We start from the raw sequence: 20589 nt of genomic DNA, 5'->3' as shown, positions 1-20589 counted from the left end.
GGAGGAGAGGCGTATTTCCTACTGCTTTCTGAGAGCAAGCAGGCTGAAAAGACTGGATCTGAAGCCTGTTTTAAATCGTTTGCAGATCGAAACGTTACCCAATCTGAGCCCCATTCCTGAGGGGATTCTTGGGGCCCCAGCGCGATCTTCCAGTTTCCAAAGAGCGCAGTCCCCCACCCACCCCGAGGCGCTTCTCCAAGGCTCTGGGCGGAAAGGACCGCAAGGAGGCCAGTACTGTGGTGTCTCCGGCCTTTATTCAGGAAGGTACAGAGCGACGCGGTCTGTTCGACAGGCACTGCGCAGGTGGGTGGTTTGTAACAGTTTTCTCCAAGGGGTCACGGAGAAAGGGGTGCAGAGGGAAGGAGAACCCTCTGAGGAGTCGTCTCCTCTAGGAGAAAGGCACTGGGGGTGGGCAGGGAACCCCTGGCCTCTTCCCAAACCGGCGGCCTGGGTTCTCTACACATGGGGGAGGTGTAGGGGACGGGGTGGACTGGATGCGGGCAAACTCAAAGCTAGATACAGCGAACAGGGGAAAGAGTCCATGGGCGGGGGGGGGGGGGGGGGGGGCAGTGCTGTGTCCGGGCTCTTTCCACCGAGTGGGAAAAGAAGTTGAGGAAGAAGGCACAGCTTTAAAGGACACACAGAATCCAGCCTCCCAGTCTTAGTGTTTTGTGCAATTAAAAAAACCGGAAAAAATAAATATAACTTAAAAACTTCTTACACGACACTAAAGGCAAGAGAAACCTTCCGCTAACACGTGAAGCATGCTGCTCTCCGAGAACCCCCCCGGGGCACCGTGAAGACCGGGCAGGAAGGCCGCTCGTGCACCTGTGCGCATGCCCAAGCGCCTCGCTCGCCCCGCCCTCCCAGCACCTGCGCGGCCAGAATCCGAGGTGTCCCTGTGGGGACCAGGGCTGGGCAGGGAAGGGTTCCGGGAAATTCCACTCAGGATCCATCTACTCCTTTAGGACAAAGAGGAGGCAGGGAAGGGGGCACGCCAGTTGGAGAGAAGAGGTGCGGGAGAGGAGAGCTATTTAGTACGTACAGAACCCCAAGCCCTAAGGAAGAGAATAACACCGCAAAGATACCACTTTCGCTGATAGAACGTGCCCCAAAGCAACCTGTAGCCGACTTATCAGCAGTGCAGACCTCCTCTGATAAACACGTCCCTTGTATTTCAGCACATCGTTCGCAAACAATTGGTGCCTGTTTTAAAGTGCTTGGAAATTTTGTTCTCTTAAGTAGCTCAAGCTGGTCCCCTGCACTTCCTGTTCAGAGCATTCATTTGCTTTAGGAAACTTTCTACATAGATCGAGGGAGGGCGACTTCTGGCCAGCCTACAGCGCTGGGATCTGGAATCTGGAGGTCTGAAAGGACGATGTCCCTCCCCCAGCAGACTGCCAAGGCACAGATCACCAGGCGCCTTCTGAGCCACAGGTGACTCCAGCTCCAGAGGGAGGCCCAGAGCTGGCTGTGGTGCTCCTGCCTTCAGAGGGTCACATGCTGTCACGAGACCTCTTGCACTCAGCTGGGGCGGGGGTGACCTTTAGCATACCCCACATGGGAGCTCACCACTGTTTTCAACAAAAGCCAGGAAGTTTAAAAGGGATTTCCTTTAAAAAAAAAATCTGTACTTAAACATCCTCCTGCGACCCGCCCTCCGCCCCCACCAACCGTCACTCACCCAGCACGAAAAGGGGAAATGCTGGTGTCCTAGGGGGAGATCGGAGGTCCCTCCAGAGACCCTGGGGTGACAGGCGGCAGCCCAGGAAACTTCTGGACTGGTCCCTCTGGAGGAACTGACCCCAGCACCTGCTGCCTGTCAAGAGCTCAATTCTGGGCCCTCCTGTACCTCCATGGGCGAAGGAGGGCACCTGGGGAGCGCAGCTCTGCATGGCCAGAGAGCTGATAGTTTTGTTCTTACAAAGTCAGGCCAATTTTACATTCTTCTCCATAAGAGAGACGTTGCTTGAAAGTTAAAACAGTTTAGGGGCTCCTCAGTCATGTTCAAGCAACCTGGAGACTCCAGGGAGAGATGCCACCCCGTCTCCCATCCCCTATGCTGGGGGTTGCTCGCACCACATTTGGGAAATGTAGGTCTAACCCCTTCAGGCACTAAGAGTTACTTTAGTGGGGAGAGGAGGCCAGTAAGCCAGGAAACTGCTTCCTCCCTGCCCAGCACTGCCCCAGAGCCTACCTGAACTTTCTGGGGGCCTGATCTCATGAAAGAAGCCCAGGGAGATTGTGAGGGTGTTTATGTGAAGGGATGTACAGGGAGTGTGCTCTGTAGGTTCTGTCTTCTCCCTCCGGGGCTGGTTGTGTCCCAGCCCACCCCACCCGGGACCCCTGACCTTGCTACTGCAAGGCAGGGAGCTGGAGGCACAAGTGGCTCTAGGGGGTTAGGGGACATCCCTGGAAGCTCAGGTGTGTGGAGTGTCCTCTGAACTCAGAGGATGAGAATCATATGGAAGAATACAGCTCCTGCCTGCCCCCTCCTGTGAAGGCCTGGGTCGGAGAACATCTCCTGACTCCCAGGTCTGGCCCAAAGCTGGAGGATTTCAATACCAGATGGGTGGGGTGCCTATAGAAGGCCAACACCATCTGTGCGCGCCCCTGGGCTGTTAACGGCCGACACGCAGTTCCCAGTGGCTTGGTGCCCCAAGACCAGCAGCCCGCAGCCAGGCACCTGCCCAAGCCCAGATTCTTACAACGCCCCCCCATCCCTGCCCCCAGCAGGGGGAGGATGGCACACACACTGGCTGAGCTTGGCAGTGGCACTGACCGCATTGGCCACCAGGGGGCAGTAGGCCCCCGCAGGTGACCCATCCAGAGGCTGCACCTGGCTCCTGGGTTAGTGATCCACCAGTGAGTGCCACAGCTACCTGAGTCTGCTTCCAGACCTCAACCCACCAGAGCTGCCCTCCAGGCCGCCGAGCCCGGGTCTGGGCATTCCTCTTCTGCTGGGAGATCCTATGCACAGACAGATGTAGAAACCCCAGCTCCAAGCCCTTCATGAGGAAAGTGACCAGAAAAACTCTCATCTGCTCTTGGAACTCTCCATCTCGTCTCTACAAAGTGTCTTGTAGTGCAGTTCGGGAGGGTCGGCTCTGGGGCTCACACCCTGATAGACGCAAAGGGAAATGAAAGGAGAAAGGAAGCGGAGGAGTAGGAAGGGACGATGCGGGTGGTGTGGGGCCTCAGGCGAGTGGATTGTCCTGGCACATTTCTGTCAGGATGTCGATGAGGTTGTTCAGGCCCGAGAGGTAGCCATCCTCCCGGTTCCCCTCTTGCCAAGGCACATTGTGCTGCAGGGTCTGGCCCTCGGGCAGGGGCGTGGTTTTCCCGAAGTCGATCATCCACACCTTGGCCTGCTCCTTCTGGTCATGGATGAAGAGAAGCGAGCTGCCGATGACCTGTGGGGAGAGGGCAGTGAATGGGGAGCTGGGGAGGGCAGCGCTGGAGCCCCCAGAGCTCGCCCCCTGCAGCCAGAGTGCTGAGGAGCCCAGAGCTCGGAGCCCCATCCCACCTGGCAGAGCCCACCCAGGGTGGCGGAGCAGGGGGCAAAGGACGCCAGCCACCAGGACAGCCACCACCTTCCGTGTGGGCGGCGTCAGGGAGGACCTCTGGGGTGGCAGACCCTCGCCCCCACCATTCAGACCATGGCTAAAGCTTGGGGTCTCACCCTGCAATTCCTACCTCCTTATGGACCCGCCCAGTGCACAAACAGCCCCCCAGGAGGGTGGCAGGGAGGCCCAGACCACCCCCATTCCAGTAGCACGACCCAGGCAAAGCCTGAGCAGAGAGGCCCAGAGGGCCTCTGGGGCTGGTCTCTGCTATGGCCCCGCTCCGACAACTGTGGGCACCAAGGAGCCCTACCCTGTCCCGCACCCCCGCCACTCCCCCGCCCCAGCTCTGGGCCAGGTCAGAGCAATTGCATAGAGTGAGGCACTTTCCCAAATACAAATCCATCCCCCACACCCTCCCCCAGGTCACTGTGTGGGGCGGAAGGAAGTAAGAGAGTCTGGGGAGAGGGTGCGGGGTCCTTATAGCTCCCAGGACTGGGGCAGTGTGGTGCGGTCCCTCAGCCCAGTGGGCAGGTCCTGGCGTTCCGAGGCCCACGCACGGCCCGTGCCCTCTGGAGCAGGCAAGCAGGCTGAGGGGAAGGGAGGCTCCAGTGGGGCCGCACAAAGACCTTTTACTGAGCTGGAGATCCAGAGGCCCTGGGAGGGGCAGAGGGCTTGCACACCCTGGGCCTCAGTGTGGAGGAGGGGAGGAAAGGGCAACCTGGGGATGGCTAGGCCAGGGGCAGCTGCTCAGGGCAGAGCCCACCCTGTCTGCCCTCTGGGCACCCCAGTCCCTCCTCACGGGCAGTCCTACCCAGGCACCTGCCAGAGCCACCATGTGGGACAGGTGCACCCTGACCGAAGGACAAGTTAGGGATAAAATCGCAGGGAAAGCTGGGTTGTGTGCTTGGAAGCAGGGCCAGCTGTGTCACCTGCACCAAGATGCTGTGAGGCCTGGCAGGGCCTGCCCACCACCCCCCACCCCGCCCCCTGGGGAAGCTCCCACTGCCCTGGGGCCTGGGACCATCCATTTCCTGTTCCACCTGCTGCCCCCACTGTCCTCTCTGTTTTTCCGGGCTCAGGCTTAGGCTCAGGCTCAGGCTCAAGCTGAGGCTCCCTCTGTACAAGACCTTGAGAGGAGCTGCTTTTGGAAGGAGCTGCAAGGCTGTGGGGAGCGTGGGGTGCCTGCTTTGCCACGGCAGTAACCGTTTCTGGGGAGCGGCGTGCACAGGCGTGTGCATGTGGACATGTGTGTGTGCACACTCCAGCGGCCGGAGGCCTGGGATCTCTGACCCCACGGTCCTGCAGACCCCCCCAGGAAACCCTGTCTCGGGTGTCTGGGTTCCCTGGCTGCTGCCCCCGCAGACATACAGATGTGGAAGCAGTAACAGGTGGAAAGTTCCAGCCGGGCTCCCAGGGTGGTGCCCAAAGTTCTCTGGTGGTGATGGATGGCTGCTTCGGCAGCTCTGGGGGCTCTGCCCTGAGACCTGGGGGCCTGTGGGATGGAAGTCTCAGGAGCCAGGTGGGGCAGGAAGCAGTGGGAGGATGGATGACCATGGCCCTGAGGCAGGACAACCCTGCGTGGTCTGTCCAGGGAGCCTGGGGCAGACATGTGTGGACGGGGCTCCTGCCGGAAGTGAGTGGCCTGATCCCGGGCAGCCTGCCTCTCTGGCTGCGTGGTCCTAATATTTGCCCTCGGGTTTCCAGAACAAGCAGGCCCATGAGCGTGGGAGGTGTGCTCACCACTCAGGTGAGCAAACCCAAAGGTTGCAGCCACAACCCAGAGAAGGAAAGCCCGGTATTTACCTCGTGGCATTTGAAGAAGGGAGAAACTTCTAGAGTGGCCCGAATGTCTTTCAGCCGGTCCCGGTAGGCGATCTGGGGACAGAAAATGGCCAGAGTTCTAAACACTTGGGGGTGGAGTGGCTTTTTGCCAGGTGTCAGAGTGGAAGGGACCTTCCGCCTTGAGCATTTATTCCAAGCCCCAGGCTCAGGCGAGGCGGGCAGCCCAACTCCTGGTGCCACGCTTTGTCCATCCAGCACTCCTTTGTGAGCGGGAGGGGTGGGAGGGGAGGCCCCTGCTGAGCCGTGCAGCCCCTACGAGCTCTCACACAGTGGTGACATTCATTCAGCCCGGCCACCATGGGGCCTTCCAGAACACAGACCTCGTGCCCATGACCTTCCGAAGGGAAAGTGGGGAGCTTCTGCCAGGGGCCTCTCCGTGCAGCCCTCGGATGGGGACAGAGCTGCACCGGCCTCTGGGGTGCCTGCCATCCCGAGGCACTACGGAGAAGCCTGCTGTATGCAGGCTCCCACATCCCTTGATGCCCTCCTGCAGAAGGCCATGGCCCAGGCTTGGCACCACCAAGAGTGGGGCATGCGCTCTGTGGCAGGCAAACAGGGGGCTCGGGCCGTGGAGGAGCTCGGGGGTGCACCCCATGCCCAAAGCTTCCTTGCCAGGGGTTCAGGGAAGCCTATCCGGTCTGCAAAGGAGGGAGGGAGACCCTCGAGTCCAGCCAGCTCAGAGTCTGCTCAGAGATAACGCTGTCCGTGTCCACCCTGCTCAGAAGGAACCTGTCCCTGGGGGCTCCAGGGCCCATGTCCCCAAAGCACCTGGGTCTGTCCCAGGGCACCTTTCCCATGGGGTGCGGATGTTCAGTACACCCTACTTCTGCCTGGAGGGTCAAGGTCCTAACCCCAGAGGTCAGAGCCATATGTCCAGCTTGTCTACTGCTGCAGTGGCCTGCGTGTGAGTTCCCATTCTGTGCTTTTCTAGCTGGGCCTTTGACCCTCTCAGTCCCTCACCTGTGAAGTGGGGACAAGAAAGTCTCCCCACCCCAGCGGACTGCCCTGTGGATCTGGTGAGCCCACGATGGTTGGCAGGCACTGAGACTATAGTGACAGCAATCCTCTCATGGGAGGGAACTGTCCCCAGCGCCATTAGGGGATGGCAAGGGAGAGAGTGAGCCCACTGAGTGCCTCCAGTGACCCTCAAATGGGGCTGGCAACCGAGTCAACTTCCTCTGTACCTGCCCAGCGGGAGTTTGGGGCCGGTGTGTGGGCCTGGCAGCCCGGCTCCGTCCAGGGCTAGGCAAGCCTAGGGGGCCATGGGTGGTCCCTGTGCAGCCAGCCCCTCCCGGGGGGGGGGGGGCTGACTTACCAGGATGTTGCGGTTCCCCTTTGTGAACTCTCTGAAGGCCTCGGTGACCTGCTCCCTCGTTTTGGTCTTCTTGAAGTCCCGGTTCACGGAGCCGTCTTCTTTCTGAGAAGGACACGGACGCCCCGCAGGGGTGTCAGCAGAGGGCACAGGGGCTGACAGGGTGCTCAGCCACCTGGCAGCCCAAGGATGCCAGGCAGCTCACAGGGCTATGGACACCCCATGGTGCCCAGGTGCTGGGGAGGGAGGCAGGCGCCCGCACTATCACAGGGTCAGGGGAGGCCTGGGGTGTGCAGGCCGGGGATGGAGGGGTGGGGCCGTGGGCAGCAGGGGCTGGATGAGAAGGACGGGTTTCCACTTCACCCGGGGCTTTGCCCTCGGAACCTGAGTGCCCGCGGGTCCCTGCTGTCCATGCGGAAGACAGGGGCTCCCAACCCCAAGGTCAGCTAGGTTCCCTTTGTAATGTGAGATCCTTTATCGCAGGTTCCCTGGAGGCCAAGATGCTGTCTCTGCTCCCTGGCCCACTCCGGACAAGAGATGGCTCCCTCTTCTTATCCGGGCACTATGTCTATTCCAGGCTGTTCCAGGGAAGCACACGGAGCTTAGCTCCCCCAGGAGGAGCTCGCTCTTGGGGACAAAGGCTGAGGAAGGATGGCTCCATGCGGAGTCACCACACTTGGGGATCTGTGCACCATCAGGCCGGTCAGTGCAACGTGGTCACCTCGGAAAGGTTAAGCAGGACGCTGGGGTGGAGGAACAGCCAGCCAGGTGGACGGCCCATCTCTGGGGGACCCTTTCCTGGAGCAGGGGAGGGGTGAGGCAGGGAAGGTGCTGGTGGGGACGCTGGCCAGACAGTGACCAGAGGTCAGAACATCCAGGTGGAGAGGGAGAGGTGAGGGATTGGGGGGTCGTTTCACACAGATAAGGAGAGAAAAATGAGCACTATGGGAAGGGGGACGAGCATGAAATTTGTAGCCAGTCTGAGGGCTGGTTGCAGAAAGGAAAGAAAATGCTTGTTTCAGAGGACAGGGGGAAGGGCGAGTGGCTTTCTCACCCCAGAGCAGTGCCCAGGGGACCCTCTGCAGAGGTGCTCTCTGCCGTCAGGCAGCTGGTGGGCTGGGGGCTCCCAGCGAGCCAACCCCGACACTGGGGCCCAGAGTGCGCTGAGGGTGGAAACCCAGCCGTGCTGTGGGGACCACGACCTATGCACTCGTGACCCCACGGGGGCACGCTGGAACCCCTATCCCCTCCTCAGCCAGGCGCCTGCAGGACTCACCTTGATGCCCTCGATCCTAAAGCCGAGGGTGGCCGTGGAGCTGATGGTCTCCCTCCACTGCATGTACCGCGGCTTGGTCACAGCCCGCTGGGCCTTCTCCTCCTCGGTCGGGGCGTCAGGGTCCACCTCGATCATCTTCTGGTACATGTCCTTGCGGAGGCTGGGCTTCTTCCGGGCCTTGGTGAGCTCCTCCTCCAGGTAGGTCCTGTGTGGTGAGGCGGGTGATGAGGACCGCTGGTCAGACCGCAGCTCCAGCCTTGCCCGAGGGCAGCTCTCAGCTTAGCCCAGGCAGGTTGCCCAGAGGGACACACACGCACTCAAGCTGGGAGACCAGGGCTGCCTAGGGAATGGGGTACCCCACACCAGCCTCACTGGGGAAGCCTGGAGGAACCCAACGTCCCACCCTTCTAGGAAGGGTTTAGATGTCCTTGGCTCTCTCAACCCCCAGGCCAGAAGGTGGCCTCTGAAAGGCCCACAGTGGGGGAGGGGGAAGCCCATGGCCGGTACGGGGAGCCTGGGGGCCTCATGGCCAGTGTCGTATCGCAGACATACTGGCTCAGCCTGCCTCACCCACCCGTGCCCCCTCACACTGGAGCCCCCAGCCCGATGGGCCCCAGAAAACGTGGCCAACGCCTGCACATCGCCCTGCCATCTGCATGTGCGGGCTGGGGCTGCCGGCTCAACTGGCAGGGGTCCCCAGAACCTGGCGGGGTAATGGCAGTGGGGGCAGGACTGGCTGAATCCCTCACCCCCCTCGCCAGACTGAGGTGGACAGCCACCCCCACTGCACACGTAGGCGTACGCAGACGCACCCCTACGCCCCAATCACACCCCTCTCCCCCGCCCCCGGCTCCATGGCTGCCTGCGAGCCTTCCTGAAACGGAAGTCACAGCGCTGAGCTGCCGCGAGGGAGGTTTTCTGCGCGGGCCCCTTGTGGGTGGGGGCCCACAAGGTGGGCGGCTGTGACCGAGGTCCGGCCCCCCCACCCCTGGGCGTCCCAGGCCCTGCTCGGCCACTGCCCGTCACATCTGCTCCGAGCAGGACCAGAACAGATGGCCCATCCACTTGTGAGGTCTTTGAAGGATAAGGTTTCAGAAACCACTGTATCAGATACAAGAAAAGATCAAGTCCCGGGGTGTGAACATGGGCCTGGTCATTAAATGGCCTTCCGTTGTGCACACAGCCCATACATGCACTCTCACACACATACGCATGTGTGCACACTCACACCCACACGCCCACGCATGCATACACACCCCACACACTCACACCCACTCACCCACACACTCACGTGTGCACACTCACCTGCCCAACCACGCATGCACTCACACCTCTCACGCGTACACACCCCCGTGCACGCACACCCTCCTGCATGCATACTCACCCCCCACCATGCAGGCACATACACCCCCCATGCACGCGCACACACACCCCCCATGCATGCACACCCCGCTGGGCCTGCAGGGCCGGGCCGGTGATGTGTGGAGTCCCACTGGCCTGTGTGTGGCTGTGTGTGCATGCTGAGTGGCTGGAGCAGGCTGGCCATCCCCAGTGCTCCTGAGTGTCCTGTGGGGGCCTGCGGGGTGGGTGGGGGGCTCTACTTCTGCCAAGAGCTTTTATTAGTTCCTCAAACGGGAAGCTGCCTCAGCTCTCAGTCTCCTCTAACTGGGGCTTTCTTCCAAAGCAGACCCCACAGTCCACCCGGGGTGGAATTGCTCACCCTCTGGCAGAGGAAATGGTCAGCAGCTGGACAGTGGGGCCCATGCTCCCTGACACTGGCCCTGGGGGAAGGCGATACCTCCATCTTACAGGGGGGAGCAGAGGCCAGCTGCAGGGGGGACCGGCAACCATATGGAGGGCAGGGCGCCCCTCGGAAAGGCAGTGAGTCCGTGGGGAACCCACAGCTTCCATGCTAAGGCCACCAATGGCTTCAAAAGCTGCAGATGGTCCCAGTCTCCACCCGCCAGCCCCTGATTTGGATGTCAGAAGGGCGCTTCTGACTCTGCCTGGCAGGCCGCACAACACACAGGACCACAGGGTCGCATCTGAGAAAACTCGCCAGAGCCACATGAGCCTATGTCCATGTGGAACCCCAGCCCCATGAGGCCCCTGGTTTAGGACAGCAGGTGCCCAAGTCACCTGCTCCTTAGGCCCCCACCATGGCCAAGGCTATCTTTGCTGATCAGCCAGCCCGCTTCTTCCTTGTGGCAAGTCTCCACCTCTCAGGCCAGGGACTCACGCCTCTTCCCTCTGGCAAGAACGGGCCATACTTTGGGAGTGGCCACAGACTGCTGGTCTTAGGAGAGGTGGTGAGGTCAAGGATTCTGGATGGACAGAGCTGGGGAGGCAGCGCAGTCCCCGCAGAGACACAGGGCACCATGGAGCCCCCTCGGGGCCTGGTCTGGACACGCTGCCCTGCCTGCCCCTGCTGGGTCCCCTTCCCCTGTGGCATCAGTGACTCCTGCTCAGACTGGGCCAGGACCCTGCCTTCGAGAGGCAGGAATGCAGAGGAGCCCATCCCTGGCATCGTGAAGCAGGGAGGAGAAGCTGAGGCGGGACCCCTTCTGCGGAGACCCCCCCTCCCCTCCACGCGGACTCCGCTCCCACACCACGGCCGCTGCCTCGGGGCCGCCAATGGGGGGATTCAGGGAACAGGAGGCAGCCTCAGGTGGAGGAGGCCCTGTCCCCAGACAGGTCCACAGGGCAGCCTTTCGGGACCCACTAGCCGCAGGTTCTTCCCTCAGGCTATACTTTTTTGGCCACAGTTGAAGTGAACTCATCAGAATATTTATGCGTCTTCCCTGGAGGGGGTCCATCCTGGTGTACGCTGGGAGGGCCTCCCTGGGACAGAAATAAGACTCGGGGAGAGCAGTGGCCACGTGGTGCCTGGAGGGACAGTTTGTTTCCTCCTGTGGGCCAGAGCGGTGAGGGCCTTGGACAGAGGGAGGGAGGGTGGTCAGGACGCAGAAGAGCGGAGTGGGGCCTGGACCTCCCCCGCCTTGGTCCCTGCCTGGCAACAACGCAGAAGGAATGCAGCCCGCAGGGTCTGACTCGGTTGACAGTCCCAGGAAGGGTGAGGAGGGAAGGGAAACGGGGCTTCTTCCCTGGCGCCGGTCTCTATCACACACATAGAGACACACCCGTCTTTCGCATTCTCCCCTTGTAAGAAATAAATCTGCTTCCGCCACCCAAAGCAAACACAGGCCCCAGCCCAGACCTGCTTCCCAGGGCCCAGTCAGGCTCCCGGGAAGCAGGACGGGGCTTGCAGGACAGAAGGAGCCGCTCGGGGACTCCTGGGACAGAATGGTCCAAGTCTGAGAGGGACGAGGACACCATGCAGTCAAGACAGGACCCAGGCAGCAGACGGCATGGTCTCGGGCCCTCTCTGCTCCTGGCTGCTCCTCCTGTCTCCTTCCCTTCCAAGTCCTTGTCTCCCCGGGCAGACGCCAGGGCTTGGACCCGATTCCATGCACAGGCCCATTTGCAGCTTCTGTGCCTTACGTGGGTGCCCTGGAGTACCCCATGTCCGCCAAGGGAGCAGCTTCTGGGCTCCCCTTATACTCGAAGGGCAGGCGCACGTCTCTGCTGGCCATCCAGCACGTTCCCGTAACGGGCTCTCCCTACCCCAGGGTGTGGGCGCAGGAGTCACCAGGAAGGGCCTCTACCCCAGCCTCCCTATGCGGCCGCCCCCTTGCTACTCTGAGCAGCACCCCCACCCCTGCTGCCCAGAGAGGCAGGCAGTTCTCTCTGCCTTCCCCAGGGCAGCTCAGCACGGAGCCCACCCGTTCCTGGCCCCACAGCTATTGGCTCCAGAAAGGGGAGGAGACCGTGAGGGGCAAAGCCAGGGTCCCATCCCCTCTGCACGCCATGTGACAGGGCGGGGGCAGGGATGGGGTTCCCGTGGTCCCCGCAGACCCCCAAGCCTGCCCCGCACACGCTGGGCTCACCTGACACCCATCTTGCAGTCCATCACGCAGGGCGAGTCGAAGGCGGCCAGCAGGTCGTCCATCTGGTTGTAGCGCTCTCCGTCTTTCACCACGTCCCCGTGGTAGGCGGGCACGAAGGGCTTCAGCACGTCGGCCATCAGCCGGTCCAGGCAGCGCTGCTCACACTCGCAGTGCTTCTTCAGGATCCTGCCGTTGGCTGCCGCCTTGAAGCTCCCTGTGGGGTGAGGGAGGAGGCCCTTGGTCCCTGACCCCCCCCACCCCCAGCCCCCAGCCCCCCAGGGAGGTCTCCTGGGGCTGCCCCCAGGGTCCCCGCTTGTGGACCAAGCCTTTCCGGGGGCGTGGACGCAGGTCCTGGCGGCCAGCCAGTTCCCCGGCTTCCCTGACCGCAGGCTCGTCAGAAGAGGACCCAGGCATGTGCCGCTGGAGGGCCTGCATCGTACCTCTGGTGTTCCCGTGACCACCCCCAACCCATTGCTGGTCCTGCTTCTTGGGTGATGAAGCCGCCTCTGGTCTCAGGATGGAAGTCCTGGGAGGGCTGGCTTCAGTCTTGGGACAGGACACTGGCTGAGAAGCGGGGGTCCGAGGCACTGCCCACCTGCGCAGTGCTCCTCAGTCACACTGTCAAGGAGTGTTTATTTAGTATATGTGCTGCCGAAGCGAGCACAAGGAGTGTTTATTTAGGAAGGCGTCTGTCCAAGCACCTGGGCTGGGCCCAGGTGTTGGGGACATAAAGGAAATGTCAGATCCCGTGCTGGTCTGTGGTCGTGAAGGTCAAGTCTGGGGCAGCCGTCAAAACCTCCCCAGAGGATGATGCTCACCAAAGGCCCCCCACCTGTGGACTGGCCGGCTCTTGGGCTCTGGGGTGACAAGTCCTTCCTCCCTGGTTGCTGGCAGGTGCCCCAGCCAGCTACACCTAGGACCCTCCTTTGTTTGTGGGGTGACCTGCCTGCACCTTCCCCACTTACAAGATGGGGGACAGAGACTATGTTTCTAAGAACGTTGTGACCCCCAAGACTAAGGTGATTTGGGCATACAGTAGGCGCTCAATGAAGCGCTCGGTGTGGCCTCTTTGTCCAAGCTGATGCAGGAGTGGTTGAGCTGCAGGACTGATGATGTCACAGTTTTTATTGATGAGTCCAGGCAGAGGGGGAGAGAAAGCCCGAAGATGACAAGGATGGAGGAAGGGGGGATGTGCATGTGTTTGGGGAAGGGGCGGCACGGGCTCTGGACGGGGCAGCTGTCCCCAAGGCAGGGCTCAGGCCACACCTGGCAAGTCTGGCTGAGAATGCAGACACTGGGGTCTCAGAGAAGCTGTTCCAGACGCTTCCGTCCCCGAGAGTGTGCAGGACCAGACCCGTTCTGCCCACAGGCTCTGGGGGCCTCCCAGGGGAGCTGGCGGTCCGGCAGGAAAGCTGTGGGGCGAGGGGCGTGCCGCTACCTGCGTGTCCTGCCAGCTGGATCCAAGGGTACTTCTTCTTGAAAGACATGACAAAGGGAGACCAGTGAACCATGTTTTTTATTTTCCTCCATGATTTGCTCTAGAAACAAGCACACAGAAAAGTCTCCATTAGAAAGGGAACGAGTACTTTCCGGTTAGGATGAATTCAAAGCAAGGTAACTCACAGCCGGTGGCCCCCAGAGAAGCGGCACAGCCTCGGGGCAGGTGCCCTTGGCGGCTCCGAGGACCTTACCTCTGTCACCCACGCGGTGTGTGCGCCGTCAGAGGGAGCCTGGCAAGGCCTGCTGCCCAGCAGAAGGCCCAGATGCAAGGGCACCTTTAGGGCAAGGGTACAGGTACATTGTGGGAGCAGGAGGACACATGTCCCCTGTCCAGCGCCAACACCCCCTTTCCACTTCTCCAGCAGCGAACAACTAAACCCACCTCGTACCCTACCCTCCCTGCTCCTCTGGGGCCTCAGGCGCCTCCTCTGCCTAGTGAGGGGGGCAGCTGTTCCCCCAGGCTCCTTGCACAGCTGGACCCTCCAGGACTCCGGGAAATGGCCTCAGCGTCCCAGCAGGCAGAGGAGAGAGGGCTGTGTCACCTCACATTGTACCTGTGGGTGCGGCGGCAGAGGCACTGTTTGCCTGCAACAGACCTGAAGGGAGACTTTGCAGAGGGTCCCTGGGGAGAGCACCCTGCACCCCATGGCCGGGGCGCATAGGGGCGAATGTACCTGCAAGTCCCTGCTCTTCAACGTACTTCTCCTTCTTGGGTGTCTCTCAGGTAAAACCTGTGTGTGCACGCGTGCGCGGGTGTGTGTGTGCCCGTGGACAAGGAGCCGAGGGGCTCCTTGCACGAAAAGGAGAACTGACACTGATTTAGCGCCTTATTTTACTCTGCAAGAAGCATGCGGGGCCATCACTGTCCCATCCACGGGTAGAACCGGACCCTCGGAAGTCAGTGATGAATGAAGCTGGCCCGCAAACCTCCATGTCACACGCCCGCCTCACAAAAGTCCTCTCCTCCCCCAGCAATCCATGTTTCTCCAGAAACACACAGCCCCGCGTTCACTTTGGGACAGAATCGGAGATGGAGCGGGGAAGACCACGGGCCCCAAACACAGGCGTCCCTAGAGGGGGGTGGGAACCTGCGCTGAACAGTGCCACAGGTCCCTGAGAAAGCGGGTCCCCAGCCAGCAAGACCACAGCACGAAGCTACGGGGGGCTCCAGGGCTCTGTGCAGGGGAAGGAGAAGCTAGAGCTCTGTGGCGGGCGGGGGGCGAGGAGGAGGACTCCCACCTTGGCTGGGGGGACCCTGAAAATGAAATGTCCTGGTTCCCTGCCCCACAGCCGCCAGCTGTCACCCTGAGGACGGGGGCCGCATCCCTGCAGAGGCTGCGGGCGGCCAAGGTGGATTCAAGGTTAAATCAGCCGCCCCGGGGTTTTCTCTCTTTGCCGAGACTCAGCTGCTTCTGTCATCAGGCTTTCAAGTGAAAATCTGTTTAAGGAGAAGAATTCCTCCCCACTAAACCTGCCAGAAACCCTCACCCCGCCACCAAGACCTAGTCTATTCTTACGCCAGGCCATGTGACAAAAGGGCCGGGCCTCCACTGGCAAGGTTGATCTTCTAGATCCTTCTGATGGAGATCACCAAAGAAGGCTAAGAAAGGCAGAGGCGTGACTTATCTCAGCACCCAGAAGGTGGCACAGACAGCGCAGTGTGGGGGGAGCAACAACGGAAAAACCTCCTTTACAGGAGAGGAGCCGGGCAGTGGCCTGATGGGCCCGAGGGGGAGATGCTGAGGTCGGCCCCAAGCCAGAGCACACAGCCTGCCACCATGCAGGTGATGGGGGTGTGATAGGTGCAGCGTGGGAGCAGGAGGACACGTGTCCCCTGTCCAGGGCTGACCCACCCCACGCCACTTTCCCACCAAGGGACAACTAAACCCACCCTGCGCCACCCCTCCCTGCCCCTCTGGGGCCTTAGAGTCCTCCTCCGCCTACTGAGGGAGGGGCCGCTGGTCCCCCAGGCTCCTTGCACAGCTGGACCCTCAAGGGCTGGCGTCCCCCACAGGCAGTATGTCACCTCGCATTGTATCTGTAGGTGCAGTGGTGACAGATAACCCAGGGAGACCGGGTCCCATGGCTAGCAAGGGACATGCCAAGATGGGTGGGTGCTGGGAAGGAAGGCCTTCATGGAGGCTGTGACCGACAGAGGCAGGGTGGGGACAGACCTGGGGGAGAAGGCTCCTATAGGCCCATGGGATGGAACCTGGGTCTGGAACAGCTGGGTCCAGCAGGGGCTGAGGGTGAGCAGCCGACACCAGCTCTGGAGGCTGGGCCGGGAAGCCTGGAGCAGGGCAGCGTGACGGTGCAGGGGAGGCAGGTGGACCCCCCGCCCAGCCCGACCTGTCAGATGGGACCAGCACATGGGTTCCCCTGATAGCAGGAGCAAAAGTCACTCCATGAGGATGGGGTATGTGTGGGAGAGTCTGAGCCAGAGAGGAGGGGGGACTCGGGGGGGAGGGGGTCCTCAACAGTTCATGCTGAGCTCTTCTGCTCAGGCTCCTTCCCGGCATGAGGAAGCTGCCTCTCCCATGAAAAGGGCCAAGGCCACGAGAGTCCTCCCATGCCAAGTCTGCCCAGGGCGGTCGAGGGCGGTGGAACATTCTTGCCTGTGGGTTTGCATGCTGGGGGCACCCAGGCAGTGCTGAATGTGACTAGCACCACCCAGAGAAAGCACAGGCAGGTGGCAGTTGGGCCAGGAAAGGACCATGCAGGCCACAGCCGTGGGAGCGCCGGGAGATGGCGGGAATCAGCCCACCCCTGCCGCCACCGGGGGGTGGGTTTCCTCAAGATGGGTCCCCTGGGCGGTCAGGGAGCCACTCTGCTCAGGGTGAGTCTTTGGAGCCTCCTTTAGCAGAAGAGCCCAGAGCCTTCGGGAGACATGCCGTGCCTGGGCACCCAAACCCCAGATACCTCCCAGATCTGACCGGGGCTGGAGGGCTACGTTTGGGATGCTATTGGGAGCCCTTCACAGGAAAGGAAGAACCACGCAAGGCCCTCCCAGCCGAACAGGTGCAGTGCCCCAGGGCAGGCTTTCACCTGGACTCTGTGGTCAGCCGACCCAAGTGAGCTCTTTCAGGTAATGGTGCCAGTTTACTGAGGGGGGTGATACCCCGCGAAAAAGACCCCTCGCGGACCACCCCCCCGGGTCGAATAAGAATGATCTGGGTTTTGCTCTGTTTCCTCCATGAGTGCAGGGGACCTGCTGCAGGCTGTACTTCGCTCGGTGAATGCTGAGGCCTCGCTCTATGCTCCGGCTGCAATTTAGGAGGAAAGGACCCCAAACCAGCAGGACGGGGGAGGGGAGAGGTCTGGAGATGTCCGATGTTTGGAAATCATTCCAGGGAGTTCCGTCCCCTCGCACCTGACAGGCTGGGGAGAGGAAATGGGTCAGAGAATGTGGCACAATGTGTAGGGGGAGGAAAACCCTGAAAACAGACCCCTACCCTCTTGGTGCCTGAGCCTGGCCCAGCCCAGACGAGCCTTCCGCACCACAGCCAGCCTGTCCCAGCAGCTCAGACTTCGAGCACCTTGCATCACCAGCCGGCGGGAACCGGGATGTCTGGCACACGCGAAGCTGCTCTCTAGAGATGGGGGCCCACGCGGGCGGACGCCTTCATTGAGCCTCCAAGCACACAGGCTGCCCTAGCCCCAGAAGGGCCCGGAGCAGTCCAGAGCCCTCCAAGCGCCCAGGGCAGACATGGTCCCCTAGCCAGCGGGGCCACAGGTCCCTGGCCCGAGCCCAGGGGAGGCAGCCTGGCTAGCATCTGATGCGAGCCTCCCCGCGAGGCTTGTGGCTCCTGGGGAAACGCCATTCTCTGGCTGCTCCCCCAGAGGTCCCACTTACGCTGCAGGGGAGAACTGCCTCTGAAAGATGGAAGGGCTGACCAGGATCACCTCGGAGTCTGGCCTTCGTCTTCCACGAAGCAGACAAGGAAGATAGAGTGAGGAGGGGAGGAGGGGGCAGGGACCCAGAGCGGGACTGGGCGGCGAGGAGGAGCCAGGCCACCCACACAGGACCAAAGACATGACATATGGGATTCCTTGTCTAGAACTTCGTAAGACTGTCAACACGGGGATGGCAGAACCCGAAACAAGCGTGGGGCCTCTTCAAGGTGCTTTGTGGCCACCCAGCTCTCCCACTGGGGAAGCTGTCCCTGCCTCCTGTGGGGGCCAGTTGCTTGGCCGGTTGGCGGGAGCAGGTGACCTGCTGGGTCCCGACCTGCTCGGCCTTGGCCTATGACCATGGGCTGCACTTCAGTCCTGGGGGGAGGGGAGGGCTCCACTGTAGGTGCCTGAGACTCTCTTTGGGGCCTCACAGCAGCCTCCTCTGGAAAGGCTCTGCACAAGGGGCGAGGATGGTTACCAGTCAGCACTCCACTCATTCCCCTCCTGCCTGTTCTTTGGGTCCGGCCTTGCTCTCTCCTCCTTGGTGACCTCCTTCTCATGTGCTGGGAGGAGAGTGGACCTCATGGAGGTGTTCAAGCCCAGTGCCCAGCCTCCCTCACAGGAGCTGCCCACGCCGGGGCCCTCTGGGGCCTGCTCCTCGCAGCCAGCAACTGGGGTGGGGTGGGGAGAAAGGGCGGTGACACTGGAGGCAGACACTCCTTTTTCCAAGGACTGCCTCATGGGCTGCAGGACGTTCAGGCGGCCGGCACCCCTCCATCCCCCCATCCCCCCGTGGAAGTATGAGCAGCAGCTCACTAAATGTACTGTCCCCGGCCAGGGAGATCCTGCAGGCGAGCAGGGCTCCACACACCTCTCCCCACCCACCCACAGAAACCTGCAAGGGTGTCGGTCTCTGCCCTCAGGACTTCTCCCCAAGAATGACTGCGGAGGATTCTGCTAACCCAGCACAGATCGGACCCACCTTGCCCTGGAAGCCTGCCCTCTGGGTGTTTCCAGAAGCTCCTCCCTGTGCACGCATGCATACCAGCTCTTATCTGGACGAGGGTGAGCCTCCTGAGAGACAGACCCCTGACCCCTGGCCCCTGGCCCCACCAGGCTTTCCCTTGCAGGGGAGGGTCCCTGAGTGGACACCCTGGTCAGCCTGGCCTGCAGGCTGAGCCAAGCCCCACACGATTCCGGAGGAGGGAGACCAAATCCGACAGGCACGCGAGAGGCTGGGTCTGCCCCCTCGGGCCGTGGTCAGAGCCCCCCGATGCCAACTAAGGTTCCCAGGTAGCTGTGGACCTCCTAGCCGTGACAGCGAGCAAGCGTTTGAACCTGGACCCTTTGCCCCCGTCAGTGTTCTCATCTGCAAAGTGGGCTCAAGAACGTGACATGTGCCCTGCCTGCCCACACAGGGTGGCGGGGAGGACCAAGGACATGATAATACATGTATCTTTTTTTTTTTTTTTTTTTGTAATTGAACTAGTTTTCACTCCAAGGCAAGGCAGATGGGCAAGAACCCAGCTGGGCGCTTCCAGCAGGTCAAATCTTTGCCAGGGGGCAAGGAGAGAAGCTAACTATGTGACTCACTGCTCAAGAAGCTTCCCCCTGGGTGTTCCCGGCTGCTGGGAGCTCCCGGCCTCAGGGGACAGCCGGAGCCAGCCAGGTCCGGGCACCGACACCAGGTTCTGGGTCAGAAAATCAGCAAAGCTGCCAAATCACCCTATTTCACGTATGTAGACGTCTGCCAGGTGCCCTGAAGTACAGCATTTGAGGGGTAAGCAGTGAGATGGCTGCGCACGTTTCATTTTCTAACAAAAGGGGTTTTACAGACTTTTGTTAACTTTTTCCCACCGAATTGGTTCCCCCAATTTTCTGCTTTTTCCTCCAGCACTTCCCTTTTTATAGAAATAGTTTGGCCCGTTGGCTAACTTTTCTTTTTAGATAATTATACAGAGTCTCCATTTGTTTTTGTTCTAACGGTAAGAGAGACGAGGAGAAATCTCGAAGATGTCAGAAAAGGGGCTCTTCTCTGGACCCTGGGATTCTCCAAGACAACACTCCTGGAGACTGGGGGTTGGGGCATATGTGTGGGTACACGCGTGTTAGCGAGCGGTCCTAACCCAGCTGAGCACATCACTGATGTCTCCTCCCTCACCACACTGACCCAGCCATGTCTGTTCTGCACTGGAGGATAGGTGTTCAGAGAGGTTAAGGAACTTGCCCAAGGTCACACAGCTTCCTGGTTCCCACCATTTAATTCAGAGGATTTTGTTTTGTTCCAGCCAACAGGCTAACCAGCACCCACCCTGCTCCCCATCCTCTCTGCCTGTTCTGGGCCTATCAGCCGCTCCCTCAATTAACACAGCCTCAGATCAACAGCGAGGACTCTTGTCCCCAGAGCGACCTTGCAGGCAGGCCCACTGGGCCTCATTCTGAGCGCATTCCCAGCACCACCTCCCTGACACACACTTAGGAAAGGCCTGCTTCACAAAGTCCTGAGAGAGGAGAGCGAGAGACCACCCCCGCCCCCCAACCAGGGAAGGGCCCTCTCTGCCTCAGTGCCTTTGTTCTGCTCTTGCAAAAGGCTGAGCGAAAGTCACTGAGGTGTCCATGTTTGGAAGAATGCTTTCTTTCTTCCTTCTTCTTTTGGTCTCTCTGAAACAGCAGTTAGGGTTTCCCTGGTGATCCTTCCCTCCTTTGCTGGGGAAAACCCGCACTGCTCCCAGGCCCAGGCCAGCCAACTTTGTTCATTGTATTCACCCTGGCAGAGCCTCCGAGCAGGCAGCTGGCATGCCCGGGCAGGTAGGGGCCCCTGCCCCGACGGCTCTCTCCTGGAGCCCCGCTTAGAAACCTGGCTGGGGCCCCAAGCTAAAGCCGTCCCCTCCAGCAGTGAGCTGTGCGCCTGGGGGTGGAGGGGGGCTGGTGAGGGAAGATCTTCCAAAACCAAGACCCCGAGCGTCGGAAAAATTAAGCCCAAGGACTTGGCAGGGCAGTTAGCACCAGCTAAAAATAAGAGTCCGGGCTTTAAGACCAACCGTCATCCCCCACATTAACAAACAAGAAAATTCCCCTAAAAACCAAACGCAAAAAGACTTTTGCAAAAAGACCTGAGGAATGTTTTCTTTTATTCCCGCCTCCTCACGTGACGTTCTCCAGGCTGGGGGGTCAGAACACCTTCCCCAGAGGTCATGGCGGGGTATGGCTCTTCCTGCCTGCCCTTCCGAGAAGCCAGCAATGGAGGGTGGA

The 20589-nt window shown here is 60.8% G+C and overlaps 1 protein-coding gene across 1 annotated transcript in view; it reads right to left on the bottom strand.

Annotated features, from left to right (window-relative positions):
* Positions 1–235: 235 nt before the first annotated feature.
* The window catches only part of LOC111150765 (inositol-trisphosphate 3-kinase B), an 87664-nt gene continuing 67310 nt past the window's right edge, over positions 236–20589 (bottom strand). Inside the window, exons 3-8 of the mRNA XM_022508356.1 lie at positions 13382–13481; positions 11944–12157; positions 7997–8201; positions 6724–6825; positions 5370–5441; positions 236–3413 (exon numbers count right to left, since the gene is read on the bottom strand). Of these exons, the coding sequence (XP_022364064.1) occupies positions 3198–3413; positions 5370–5441; positions 6724–6825; positions 7997–8201; positions 11944–12157; positions 13382–13481 (909 nt within the window). The 3' untranslated portion in view covers positions 236–3197. The remainder of the gene's footprint in view (positions 3414–5369; positions 5442–6723; positions 6826–7996; positions 8202–11943; positions 12158–13381; positions 13482–20589) is intronic.

The sequence above is a fragment of the Enhydra lutris genome, unplaced genomic scaffold, assembly GCF_002288905.1.
Source record: "Enhydra lutris kenyoni isolate GAN:26980312 unplaced genomic scaffold, ASM228890v2 scaffoldscaffold24, whole genome shotgun sequence".
NCBI classification, from domain to species: domain Eukaryota; kingdom Metazoa; phylum Chordata; class Mammalia; order Carnivora; family Mustelidae; genus Enhydra; species Enhydra lutris.
Note: the sequence above shows the minus strand (reverse complement) of the source record. Positions and strands in the feature narration are given on the sequence as shown.